This window comes from Nicotiana tomentosiformis, chromosome 9 (assembly GCF_000390325.3).
Source record: "Nicotiana tomentosiformis chromosome 9, ASM39032v3, whole genome shotgun sequence".
NCBI classification, from domain to species: domain Eukaryota; kingdom Viridiplantae; phylum Streptophyta; class Magnoliopsida; order Solanales; family Solanaceae; genus Nicotiana; species Nicotiana tomentosiformis.
The window spans coordinates 9,135,699-9,149,361 of NC_090820.1; the positions used below are offsets into that span (position 1 = coordinate 9,135,699).

The 13,663-nt window shown below is 35.3% G+C and overlaps 1 protein-coding gene across 3 annotated transcripts; it reads left to right on the forward strand.

Annotated features, from left to right (window-relative positions):
• Positions 1 to 2,870: 2,870 nt before the first annotated feature.
• LOC104120072 (uncharacterized) lies at positions 2,871 to 13,107 on the forward strand. Of its 3 annotated transcripts, none has more exons than XR_001974000.3 (4): positions 2,871 to 3,198; positions 7,643 to 7,947; positions 8,021 to 8,084; positions 12,713 to 13,107. XR_001974000.3 is itself a non-coding variant. In XM_009631755.4 (3 exons), the coding sequence occupies exons 1-2, from the start codon at positions 6,875 to 6,877 to the stop codon at positions 8,046 to 8,048; spliced, it is 1,101 nt and encodes a 366-aa protein (XP_009630050.1). In that variant the 5' UTR covers positions 6,758 to 6,874; the 3' UTR covers positions 8,049 to 8,084; positions 12,713 to 13,107. The 3 variants fall into 3 exon arrangements, 1 of the variants encoding a protein (XP_009630050.1); XR_691584.4 differs by having other exon boundaries at positions 2,894 to 3,198; positions 7,587 to 7,947; XM_009631755.4 differs by lacking the exon at positions 2,871 to 3,198 and having other exon boundaries at positions 6,758 to 7,947.
• The last annotated feature ends 556 nt before the right edge of the window (positions 13,108 to 13,663 follow it).

The following is a 13,663-nucleotide window of genomic DNA, read 5'->3' on the forward strand; positions in this document are numbered from 1 at the left end:
GGGAGAACTTGAGTATATATGCTTTTTAACAGATTTTATATCGGGGCTTAAGGTGGAGCATTTGAACTAAGTACTTTCTTCATGATCTTTGTAATTACATGCCTTGAAAATATGTGTGGCTTTCTTTTGACACTGAGGCTCATCTTTTGACTCGTTTGATTAATTCTCGTGTGCTTAAAGTTTATGATTGTGCTAGTTGATTTAACTTGAGAGTCGGGTTCGAGCCATCCATAGTAAGTCATGTGCATTGTGTGAGGTGACATATTTTGATATACTTTGTGCCATCCTGGCTAGTCTAGAACTTGCCCCATGTGTGAGTCAAAGCGAATCAATTAAGTCTTGTAAGTTTTGGAAGTGATATATGCTTTCTTTGATTGACCATTTAGCCTATTTGCCCACCGGTGCTAATATTATCTGTAGTCAGCCCTTTTGAGCCTATAGACCTTTTCTTTGACAAACATATTACAAGCCGAATCCCCTTTGTTCTTAATCAAATATTATTAAACCTTTACCTACGAAAGTACTTAAGTAGCTAGAAGAGTAAAGAAAGAGATTGGGTAGCTTTTGGGTGGAAGCATAGAAAGGCCAACAAGGTGCACTTATGTATAAACAAAAAACGTTACTAGCCGAAAATACCAAATTAAGAAGTGTGAAAAAAAAGAGAAGAAGAAAACACAAAAAAGAAGGAGAAAAAAATGAATAACACTTCTCATATCTTTGTCTGGGCTAGTAAATATCTATATGTTGATGTGCTTAATGAAGAAGGTCTTAAATGTGCATGGTTTCATGGCAAGACATCGAATTGGTCATGACAAGAATGTGGTTAAAAGTAAAGTGTATTGTATTAAAGTGCTTATGAGGGTGAGTCACTATTTTCTCAAATATATCCTACCTGTCACTTAGCCTACATTACAACCTATAAAGTCCTACTTGATCCTAGACTTTACGAGCTTAAATTAGTAGAGACTTACACTACAGGTAGGTCTATGGTACGAGCTTGGGTGGCATAAAAGTTTCTTTGTGAGAGTGAGCAAATTCTTCCAATTTGAGAGTCCTTAAAATATACTTGAATTTATATTGAGTGTGTGAACTACTTTATCTGTGGTTTGTTTGTGAGGGTACATAATTTGCAAAGGATTGGTAGAGACCTTGATTTTTGAGCTGACACAAGGAGCGAGTCATAGTGTGCAATGCATTATAGTCAAGTTTTGAGGCGAGGATGTTAGAAAGAGTCACATGAATATTTTAAATAATCTTGACACGAGTTTAAAACTTGAGGAAGTATATGAAAAGTGCATATGATGGGTTGTAAGCGTTGATATAAACCATTGTCATTGGTGTGATGATTGAGTATGCTTTGAAAGGTATTTCTTGCCTATGCGCTTAATTTTAAGTTGCTCGAGGACGAGCAAGAGTTTAAGTGTGAGGTGATGATAAATAATGAAAAGTGCATATTTTGAGTCTGTTTGTGTGTTAATTCTTGCGTGAGTTGCGGGAGTTCACACTGCTTTTGAAGTGAAAATATGCTCATTATGTGTTTCTTATGTATTGGAATAAACTTATGCGGAAAAGGATCAAATAGGAGAAAAATTAATAAAAAAAGAGCTGAAGAGAAAAGTTTCGGACAGTGAAGCGAGATTCACTTCGCCAGACCGGGACCGGATTAGAAGAAATCAGGAAAGTCTCGGACTGCGAAGCGAGGTTCACTTCGCCAGACATGGACCGGAGCATAAAAAATCAGCTTTTCCAATCCGATTTAGTTGAAGGAAAATTCGCCTCATACAAACCCTAGTTGCTATAAATACATCTTAAAACGTGCTTTTAAGAGAGATACACTACTTTGGAAGGAGAGAAGACTTTAGGGAGGCAAGAACACGCTAGGAGCAAGAAAGAGAAGGATTCAACTTCACGTTTTCCCATCTTTCTTCTTCCTATTTCCAGTATTGATTATGAATTCTACTATTGTAGTTTTGCATACTATTATGAATAGCTAATTTGTTATCTAGGGTTTTGATAGAACCTTTTAGAGGATGAATTCTTGTTATGTTTTTATATAATTGAGCCGTTGGATTTCTCTACTTGTTCAACTACGTGTTTGTTGCTGTTGATTGAATGGTCATCAATTGACTGTACCTATTTAGTGTGTATTGCTTGAGAGAGAATGCACATTTAGGTAGTTTTTTAACATCACTCCTAACGTATATGAGAGATCAATACAGAGGGTTTAAAGGCAGGATTAGAGATAACCAAACGTTGGTGCGATCGCAGTGAGCGGTGAATTAGTGTCAGCTAGTGTAGTTCGAGAGAATACATCTAGTAAATTGTGGTAGTTGCTCGAGAGAGAATTACGACAATCAAAGTACTCACGGTCGGTAGAGAATACTTAGGCGAAAGTATAACAGGCATAGCGGGAGGATTCCGACAATGGAGAAAATCATAACTCTAGGCCTCCTTTATCTTGTCTCCAACCTTATCCTTGTAAATTGATAGTTTTACTACTTTTTAGATGTGTTAGTTAATTAGTTTAGAATAAACATATCACATTCTTTATAACTTATAAATTGTTCGAGTTTGCCTTTTTAATGATATTAAACAGTTGTAACTAGGCTTAGTTCTCTGTGAGATTTGACTCCGGACTTGTAGACCAGATTATATGTGCAGTGACCGCTTAGTTTTTTCTATAAAGCATAATTGGGCGTGATAGTAACGGATTAGGAAGCTTCCAAGAGAGAACCTTAGGGACTGTTTAGCAAGGAAAGTAGGGCAGAGGTCGGTTTTTAGGGACTGCAAAGATTAAAACAGAAAATTGAGAGGAGTTGAAAGAAAAGAAAAGAATAAAAAGGTGCCCTAGAAATCTAGTCTATAAAAATAGCCTTGCCCTCACAATTTCTGCATTCTTAGCAGCTAGAAAATACAGGGAATAGCCATCAAAACACTGGAATCTGAAAATTTTCCTTTTTCAGTATAGTTTCTTTTAGGTCAATTTTCACTCAAATTGGTCACATAAGGGAGCTGTGGTGATTTACTGTTGAATTCAAAACTCTTCTATATTTCTTCTGGGTTTAGAGGTGAAGCTAACTTGGATCTCTTGCTATTCGTTGCTTTTCCCTCAAGTAGTAGCTGAGCTCCAATTTGTTGCTGTCTTTCTTAGCCTTTATTTGGCAAAAATCTGTTGTTTTTCCTTTCTTGCTGCATCAGGTAAACACATAAAGATCATGTATACTTCGGCTTAAATGAATAAATATTGTTGTTTCTCCTATTGTGTGTTCATTAATTGATGATAAATTCTGATCTGATCTTAACGATATGTTGGTGACTTTGTATTGTGATAAACCGATATACTAAACTCTAACACTATAGAGATTCTAGTGAAGATTAACATGACGGTCGCATTATTTGAAATCTTTTGCTGCTTGACTGGAGTTGTTTTAGCATGAGATTAAGGGATAATGACCTATCTTAGCAAGTTAATTTGGGTGAGCTTTGCAAACACCAGCAGAAGATGAAATCCTCATCTCGGAGGGATCTGAAATTGCTAGATTAAATATAGGAAGGTTTGAAGTTGACACTTAGTGAATACTTGTTTATAATTGAAACAGGGGCGGCTATTTTGTGAAGTACTATTATTATATGACTATTGATATAATAGTTTAATTAGGTGTTGACATTATAAACCATTCTACGATTATTTTTCTTTAGTGATTATATATGCAAATCAAGTATGAATTTGGATTGTAAATTGAACACATGTTTGGATAAGCATGTATATACTGATCGTAATTTCAATTGGTAGTTAACAATTGGGGCCTTGGACTGGGCGCCAAATTGGGGCTTTGGGAAACAGCTACTCCTCCTATCCTCGATAATTGACCAATAATTGACCAGTTTGTTTTAGACACACCCGTTAAGAAAATATTAAATTCTATACAAAAATATCTAGTATGAATAAATTATCCTTAATTAAATATTAATTTGAGGAGTAAGAATTTTTTTTAGGGATATGCACATAAGGGTAAAAGAGTAAAAATAAATTTAATATTTTCTTGATTACATAAATGGACACTTAATTTTGGACCAAAACAAAAAAGCAAATTGGTCACTTATTGTGGACCGAAGGGAGTAAAATTTTAAAAAGTTTTTCGTAATCCTAACAACAATAGGTATTTTACATGTATGGCAACTATATAAATGCATCCCCTAGCAGAAAACTATAAATTTGGACCAATAATCACGATTAACAGAAATCTAAAGCATTAATTTTTCATGGCAGTTGATATTAAATGCCAAAGAAGATTGCTTTCAATATAGCACATTCACCTAAAACGAAATCGCCTATTTTTATGTGGAAATCTCGTTGTTTCTCGGTCTAAGCAATTCATTCCAAAATTATAGGACAATAATAATGAATTTCGAGCAAAACAAATTCTCCAATCATTTTCACAACATAATTTCATAATACTTTTAATATAATTTTAAACACACAGTATAATTTCAGTACGATTCACTCTCCATAGGACCATAGATAATTTCTAATAAGTATCACAAATATAATTTCAGTATATTTATTATATTCACAATAAAAAAATCTATAAAAGTTATGATATCCACGGTGTAATTTTGATTTTAATATGATTTTTTACATCCATTAGTATAATTTCGGTATGAGTCGATTTACCCCATCAGACCATATATAACTTCCAATGAGTACCACAATATAATTTTAGCATGTTTAAGTATAATTTATTATATCACAATATAATTTCAATATAATTTATTTTATTCACAATATATTTGTATTAAAATCATGATATCCAGGGTATAAATTTTAGTATAATTTTAATACCCACTGTACACTGTCAATATGATTCACTCTACATGAGCTCCCCCAAAAATTTCGATGGTATAATTTCAGTATAATTTATTATATCCATAACATAATTTTAATATAATTTATTATATCCACATTAATAATTTTCATATACATGAAATTAAATCTGATTACAAATTGAAACTAAATCTGATTTGAACAACGAACTAAGTAGAATTTTGATTTTAAGCAAGAAGTTATACACATAATTCCTCTAAAAAGTTAATTGAATATGTAATTAGTTTCATAATGATTAAGAGAATAAGATTAGTGTAACGGTTAAAGAAGAGAGAAATATAATGAGAAATAAGAGAATATAATTGAATTCTTAATTTAAAATAGGAGAGAGAAGAGAGTGAAAAGACAAATATCCCATAATTGATGAGTTTTGGCTGTGCTCATTAACTATGTTCATAAGCTTTATCTGCCATTATAATTTTTTTGCCATTTATGGAATAAACAAAGAGTAGTAGTATTTTCTTAAATATTTTTTAAAAAGTGCTTACTTGTGTAACTGGACTCAACCTCCTTGTGTACCTTTCTGAATCTGGGTGTCTTGTTAAGAGTCTGGTTGGACCTACAGGACCGATTTCACCTGGCCCATTGGCTACTGTTCTCGCTAGGCCACTTTATTTGGTTGATTTTGGGCTTTAAGTATGTTAGTTCAGAGGTATACCATATTTATTATAGCAAAGGTATATACTTTATTTATTATAAATCAAAATTATTTTAAAATATTATTTTTTATAGCTACCTTTTATATTTTATAGCAAAATAAGTATTTATGATATATACTATCATTGAGGCATGAAATATTTTAAACTTGAAGGACTAACATCGTCTAATAGTATACATAAGGGATTATTTTAAATTTATCTCAAACATAAGGAAACATTTTTTGTTATTTTCTTTACATGTATAATTCATAGTCACATAGGGTCTGTTTGAAAAGTCACCGGATAATTGGAATTGGTGTAATTACTAGAGTAGTAATTATATAACTAGTAATTATATAACCTAGTAATTATACAATATTGTAATTACGACGACCTGTTTGTTTGGTTGTTTGTCATAATGTAATTACAAGTGTATTGTTTGGTTGCATAAGTGTAATTACACAGTTAGAATAAATTTTAAATAAAAAGTTAATTATAAAAAATTAAAAGCTTAAAGATTTAATAAATATATGCCCTTAAAAATAATACTAAATTTGATATTTAAGATAGATATTGTTTCTTGAAAATAATATTAATTACTAATCATATATTTGTAACTAATATTGCTAAAATATTTGATATATAACTTTCAAATTAATAATATTTTATTTTAACAATTATAAAAACTAAAAGTACATATTTTGTAAGAATATCAATGCATGGTTGATAAAATGATTAATATTTATAAATAAAATACCATAACATTACTCGAATGTTTGACGAAAAAATAATTTATCAATTCTAACTGAAAAATAAATGGCATGCAATCTGAATTAATAAATGAATACTACTAAAGCAAATAAAATAGAAGCAAAAATATAACATATATTCAAAATCTAAAAAAAAATTAATATAATACTCTTATGTAAAATTACAACATAACATAAAATAAATTTTAACATAATTTAAGTAAATATAATTCAAAAGAAAAAAAAACATAATTCTATAACCTCATTCAAATGGTGGAGTATAGAGAATAGAGGCGTTCAAAATTCATATATAACTTAACCAAAAACTCAAAAATTTCAAAAGTACAATCACAAATTGATTTTAAAAACGTAAAAATAAAGTTGATCCTATGGATAATTAGACAGTAATTAACAATCACTATTAGACTATTAGCTAGTATAAAATAAAAAAAGCATTATTCTGCAATACAGAGTCAGCCTCAAATTAATATTAATATAAAATTAAAAAGTACCCCCAACTTCCCCTTCCTTTGCCCAAAATCTCTCCAGCCCTAATTTCTCTCAACTTCCCTTTCCTTTCTGTAGACCCTAATTCGCCGAAAATGCCTCCGATGACACATCGGACTATTACTGTCTATCTCCATGGTTACTGCGTCCCGCCGATGAATGACGGCGCTTCTTGTGATGCGTGGTATCGTTTTAGTGTCCTTGGAAGGCGTATTCGTCTGTCTGGTGTGCCCTCTCGCCTCGGGGAGCTTTCTCGGCGCATATACGGGCGGGGAGCAAGATCTGCGATAGTTGGTAATGATATTTTCGCAATTGGAAGCTACCTTACGGATATGAATACAACCGCTGATACCGCGTATCCGCATCTCCTTAAGCATTATAAGAGGAGATACGATCCCGTCTGGGAGATTGTAGCGGATGCAGGAAGCTTTCCCCGTAAGTTTCCTTTTGTGGCCTCCATTGGGAGGGAGCTATATGTTCTGTCAGGCAGACATTGCCATTACCCTGGTTTTAATCAAAATACGGTTCCTCGTCGATGTGGTCAAGTTTACCATGTTGATCAGCACTTCTGGAGGATTATTCCTCATCATAATGACTTTACCCATTATGATAAGGCCATCCTCCTGGATAGAATTGACGCTAGGCCAACAACAGTATGTGTTTTCTATTGCTTGGAACGAGGACAGATCATGTTCTATTACATGATTACCGGGAATATCCACCATTCTGCGGGCCATACTTCGCTTGCTGTCTTTTATGACTTGTATTATGAGGATGCTGAGTTTTGGGACTTCAATGACATTGTAGGTTTGGACCATGTCCAAGATTTTGACCCCTTGATTTCTGCTTCAATTTATGGACAGCCGGTTTTTCGTGAGAATGCGTTCTTTTGGCTAGGCTACGACCTCCGAGTGTATGCATATTCTTTGGATGAGAGGAGATGGTTCACGTCACCTCCCGCTTCTTTTGGGCTAGATGATGTTTCCATTTCACCTCTATTGCTTGGCATGCGAAACCGCAGGTTCATGGCGGTTATTACTCTATCTGATCATCTTATAGCAGCTTCCACCTTCATTGTGTCAAGGGAAGAAAATGATTTAAGGGTGATTGTGGAGGCAGTTGAGACTTTCCCTATTCTTGATCCTAACTTTAGGTTGCTTCGTGCAATGTAAGTACTTAACCCCCTTGTTTGAATGCCAACATTTCTTTTTTTGTCTGACATGAATGTATGAATGTTGAAGGTTGGAGTACGGTGAGGCAAAATACTAAGCTTGGATGAGTAGTAACTGCAATGGAGACCTAATGGTGAGGAGTTGTTCGATATTCATACTTTTTACTCTTTATGTTTGGAAAATTATTGCATCACTGTTTTCCCCTTTCTTCCTGAAGGGGCCAAGTAGGAAATTTTGAAGTGCATCCATTTTTATTTTAAAAAAAAATACTTGTACACCCTTAAAACTTTAGTGATTGTTCTTCACCTGCCATTTTCTTCTTTAAACTAGCACGCAATTCTCTAGCCGTAAAGAGATTTGTAATTGCTGCTACTCATAAGTTTTGAAATTTCAGTAGGAGCTCAATCAAAATCTAGAAAAGCGTAAATTTCAGTAGGAGCTCAATCACTGACTCCGCATTGGGGTCTTATGGTACAGCCTGACCATTGGTGAAACATGCACGACAACACTAAGAATGATGTCTGCTGAAATAGTAAAAGAACAGGCACATATGACCTAGTAAAAAAGGGACAGAATAAATGTATGAATACAACTTAGAAGAATTAGAATATGCTAAGTTAGAAATATCCTAGGCTTCATTGGGGTTTGGTTCTAGTGCCAAATACAGTGAGCGCATTCCAATACTATTTAGTCTGAAAGAAAGCTCTTGACCATAGGGAATGACAAAACTACAACCATGTCCCTTCCAAAAGAAGCATTTTCACAAGCAAAATACAATTTTTATTTTGAGAAGGTAACATATTTGTATATTAATATATAGACTTTACTAAAATTTTGAAGTCACCCATAATTACAAAATGAGTGCCCAAAAAGGAAATTAAAACACTTATAATCCTTGTTCTTCTCACAAGGAATCTAGCACATCAAAAATGGATTCATGATCCTCCAAAAACTTTCCTTTACACCAAAAATAGAAGAGGGCTAGACATTTCATCTTCGTCTTGTGGATGTTTTTGGATTTGTCTTCAAAACATCTCTGATTTCTCTCTTCCCAAATTGTCCACCATATGCATGCTGGGATAATTCTCCATCTCTCTTTATAATTAGAAAGGCAACCCTCTTTATTCCAGCAAGCTAGAACATATTAAGAATTCTTCCTGACATTGCCCATAAAATTCCCCTAAAACTAATAAAAATCCTCCATATTTGAACAGTGAATTTGCAATGCAAAAAGAGATGATTGATTGTCTCCGCCTCCTCTCCACATAAGTAACATCTAGAGCACAAGTGAAAACCTCTCTTAATTAGATTATCTTGTGTTAGAACCGCTTCTTTTGCTAGTAACCATGTAAAGCAAGCAACCTTGTAAGGGATTTTTATTTTCCATATCATCTTCCATGGCCAACATCCAACCTGGTTATTAGACAGGTTGAATTCCTTATAAGCAGACTTAACATAAAATTTCCCCTTCCTATTCCCTTGCCATATAATGAGATCTTGATTAGAGTTGATTCCACTGAATAACTCCAAAGTATTATAAAACTTTATTACTCTATTATTTCAATTTTCATGAAAAGCTCCAGTGCTTCTCTCTCGCACTCGTTAAAATCCACCCTAAACTCTTTGCTCAATCTGATGATATTCTGATGCACCCAAATCGATGCCTCGAATTCCAGGTCTTCTTCTATCTCTAAGCTTTGATGGTTTAGAGGCACTGCTTCTTCAATTGCCCAGTCCACAAACATATCAGATTCTTTTGATTGCATGTGCATGTTATTGTAATCTTCTGAATCGTCTCCCTTCCCTTCGTGCTCAGCAATGATCGACATAGCATTTTCCCCATGGATAGATTCTTGTTGATTCTCCTTTTCTCCACCATCGTCCCTCTTTTCTTCATCTTCTTCTGTATTGTAGTTGATTTTGTTGTCACTGGGATCCACTGCGCAAGTGGTTATTTGATTTCCCACAGAAGGTTCAAAGTGTAGGGCTGCAACCTCTTCATTAAAAGGATCTGGCCTCGGCTTTGTATTGGGCAATTTAAAAGCCTTTTCTTCAGATATAAATTGGGCCAAAAAATCTGGGCCCAATTCCTTTAAATTACATTGTTGGGGACAGCCTTTTTAGTTGTGACTAAAGATTCACGTGACTGGTCACGTGAGTTTTTAGGGATAGGCTGTACTTCTTTCAAACTCCTCACGTGCCCCGTCAGAACTGTATAACATTGAGTCCTTCCCCCTAGTCTCTGCTTGTCCTCTATTACCCGCAGGTTCGAGCGAATTTTTTCACCATTTGCACCGTTGTACGTTCTCACCGGAGCTTCACACCAGATCTGGATTTCGAAGACTACCCCTTCAAATTCTATCTTCACTGCTTTTGGTACTGCGGATCCATCTCCTCTAACCTTTATTCTTGCCCATTTCAAGTGATTTTTTAGCTCCGTCTCCTCTTCAGTTTGAAATCCAGCCACCGCAAAACTCCCTAACTTCTTTGAAGACTTTTTGGGACCATAGATGTGACGGAAGCCCTACTAGCCTAATTCATACATGGTTCATCGTCTTATTGCTTGGAACTGATCCCACCGTCGGAGTCCACCACTGAAGCTTAACTTTGTGTTTCTTCCCGTACCAGTCGCTACTCAAAACACGGTCAGCAATTAATTTCGAAGAGAACTCGAAGAGAAACCGATTCTGACCCATCTCATAAATATTGGTTCCATGTGCTTGTTTCCAAGAACTAGATGCCCATCTACGAATTTCCGATAGAGTTGCAATTTCGGAATTTTCTGTGATGAACCCCACCAAGCACGTGCCTAGCACATCGTTGTGTGTTAGATCACCAGAGATGTGAATAATGTCTCCTTCTGGTTGGACCGCCGCTTCATTCATTTCTCTGCTTGCCCATTTATGATTTCTAACTGTGTTTGAGTAAATAAGACCTTCCTCAATGATTTTGGGAGCATTAATGACATTCCTCCGTACCCCGCTATTAATGAATCTTTCGATTACTGCTGCAATATCTAACCAACCCGAATTGAATGCTACTTCTGGAACAATAATTACTGACCTCCCCCTGCCTTGGACCCTAATGATGGTTATATAACGACCATGTTTGTTGTAGTTCCTCGCACAGAATGTTTCTAAGTAATGTTCCTTGGTTTTCCATCTTTTCACATAGTTTCCCTTCATCTTCGATGCTTCCTTTAATTTTTCACACAACCACACCATCGTCTTCCTGCTGTAAGTAGATCTTCGAATGACATTCCGACCTCGTTCTGTCCATTCATACCATTCTTCAGCATTGGATGAGCATCTAACAATGTCATATGACTTGCAGCCCACTGCAAAATAGATGCTGTTATCCTCCCTCATTGCAGTATTTGTATGGATGAGCAGAGGACTTTACAGTGGGTGGACACTGGTTTTTAAGAAAGAAAAAGAGGATTCCGATGAGAAGGTACACCGGAAAATAGTAAAAGACGTCGGAATTAGGATATTCTTGGACTGGAGTGCTCGGAACAGCCTCGCGATGAGGCTGTCCGAAGAAGAAAAAGTGAGATCTGGCCTTGAAATGGCTCACGCGCCGGTGCGTGGAAAAGGAGTCGCCGGAGCTGGGCCGCGCGTGAAGGCGCGTGGGTGGTCTTACGCCGGAGATTCTGGCTGGGTTTTGGTCGCGATAGGTTTGTCTCTTGGATGGTGGTGGTACAATCCTAGGATTCATGAAAGAGAAATGCCTCGGGGTAAGTGCCTAAGAGCTTCTTTGAAAAAACTGTTTATCGCATCTGGAAACTTTAAGCAAAATACAATTAGTAAATGGTCTTCTCAAATAAGGTCAACTCTTCCCTTAAAAAGCATTGAGGATGCATCAAGTTAATTTATTTCCAATGATACCTCCTATTTTTGATGTGAGAACTCAAGTTGTTTCTCCACTTTGAGTTTGAGGATGCATGTTATAAAGTTGAGAAAATCAATAAGAACATAGTGCAGAATATTCTTTGTTATTTTGTCATTGTTGAAAGTCGAGAATAATTATGACTATTGTGTGAGATATTCTTATTGATTATCCCAAGAGTTAGAAATCCAAAGAATTAGGTAACTATCCTTATTAATTGAAATCCAAAACTCATATATAAGAAGTGCTCTTGTATGTTCTTCTTAACAATACAGTTAAAGGTTCTCTCTCCTTTTCTGTTTCACATCCAAAATTTAGGTTCTCTGAATTTATGACTATTAATTAATAGGTGTAGCTAATGTACTTTGGATGATGCTAAAACTTCGTATTTCATGAGAATTCTTCTATGTGTTGAATAGAGTAATTCTTCAAATAAATTCAGTCCGGAGTCATCAAATCAAGCGTGTCCAAACTAAATTTCAAATGCATTTTAAACATAGACCACAAAGTTTTTGTTCACCCAAATAATCACAGATGTAAGAGGGACTGCCAGGAGAGCGTGTCACAGAGAGGATCACTCACTTACAATTTACATGGAAGTACATTACTTTAGCTGTACATAAATGTGCTACATCGTGAGGGACATAAGGACGTACCAAATTGTGTTTTATATTGACTTAATCTTTGCCTTCTGGGGCAAAGGCAACCTCTGAATTTTAATGTTGCGCCTTTTGGACGAAATGAGAGATTTTGAAGTGCATCCATTTAAAAAAAAAACTTTGTATACCTTTAAAAATATAATGATTTTTAATTATCCTGCCATTTTCTTTTAAAAACCAGCACTGAATTGTTGTCTGGCTTTTCTTTTGGCAGGGCTGTAGATTTGAAATTGCTGTCAATGGTAAAAATTTAGAGATGCAGAAGTTTTTTGTGATTTGTAATTGCTGTCAACAGTACAAATTTAGAGATGCAGCAGGTGTTTTAGTTACACAAAAATAAATGATGTGTTCCACTGCCTTTTGGGATTGATGCATTCAGTTTGCCTTTTCTTTTGCTTTCCTTTTCATTGCTATTGTGTTAATTTGGGATTGATGCATCCAGTTTGCCTTTTCTTTTGCCTTCCCTTTCATTTTGCTGTTGTGTGAATTTGGGATTGATGGATTTGGTTTGCGTTTTCTTCCCCTCCCTTTCCTTTCATTCTGCTGTGTAAATCAGGGATTGATGGATTCAGTTTTTGGGAAATCAGTGAACAAATTGTTTGTCTTTTACTTTCCTTTTAGATCAAAACATGGAGGGTGTTATAAACATTAAAATCTAACTCTACTGAAAGCACATTATTTAGATGAAAATTAACACTAGATAATAGTTCCTGCTCCTATCTGGTTGGTACATTATTTCCTCGCCATATAGAGGATTTGAGGAGCTAGCTTCAGTGAGTAATAATTCCATCGCATACTTGGTACTATTCTTGTGTTTTCTTTTCCTAGATTTCTCTTACTTGCTAATATTGCTTCTGCTTGGTTATACTATTATCTTGTTGTTACTACTTCCTTGCTTCTTTGCTACTGCATTTTTTTTCTAAACTGGTATGGCTATGCTTGCCTGAGCCGAGGGCCTATAGGGTAGAGGTAAGGTCTGCGTGTACATTATCCTTCACATGTCCCACTTGTGAAGGATTATAGAGGAGATTCTAAATAATTGCTGCATTTTTAACTTTAGATTCTTGCTAGTTAGAGTTATCAAGGCCAGAGAAAATGCCCCGGAATGACCAAACGTCGTATTCTCCTTTTGACCTGGCTAAAATGTGGTTAAGAATTTTACTGA

What these genes read in the sequence shown, in the direction of transcription:
- LOC104120072 (XM_009631755.4), top strand. Translation starts at nt 6,875, where the DNA reads ATGCCTCCGATGACACATCGGACTATTACTGTCTATCTCCATGGTTAC. An exon ending in TTTAGGTTGCTTCGTGCAAT is followed by an intron (nt 7,948 to 8,020) that starts GTAAGTACTTAA and finishes TGAATGTTGAAG; the next exon opens with GTTGGAGTACGGTGAGGCAA.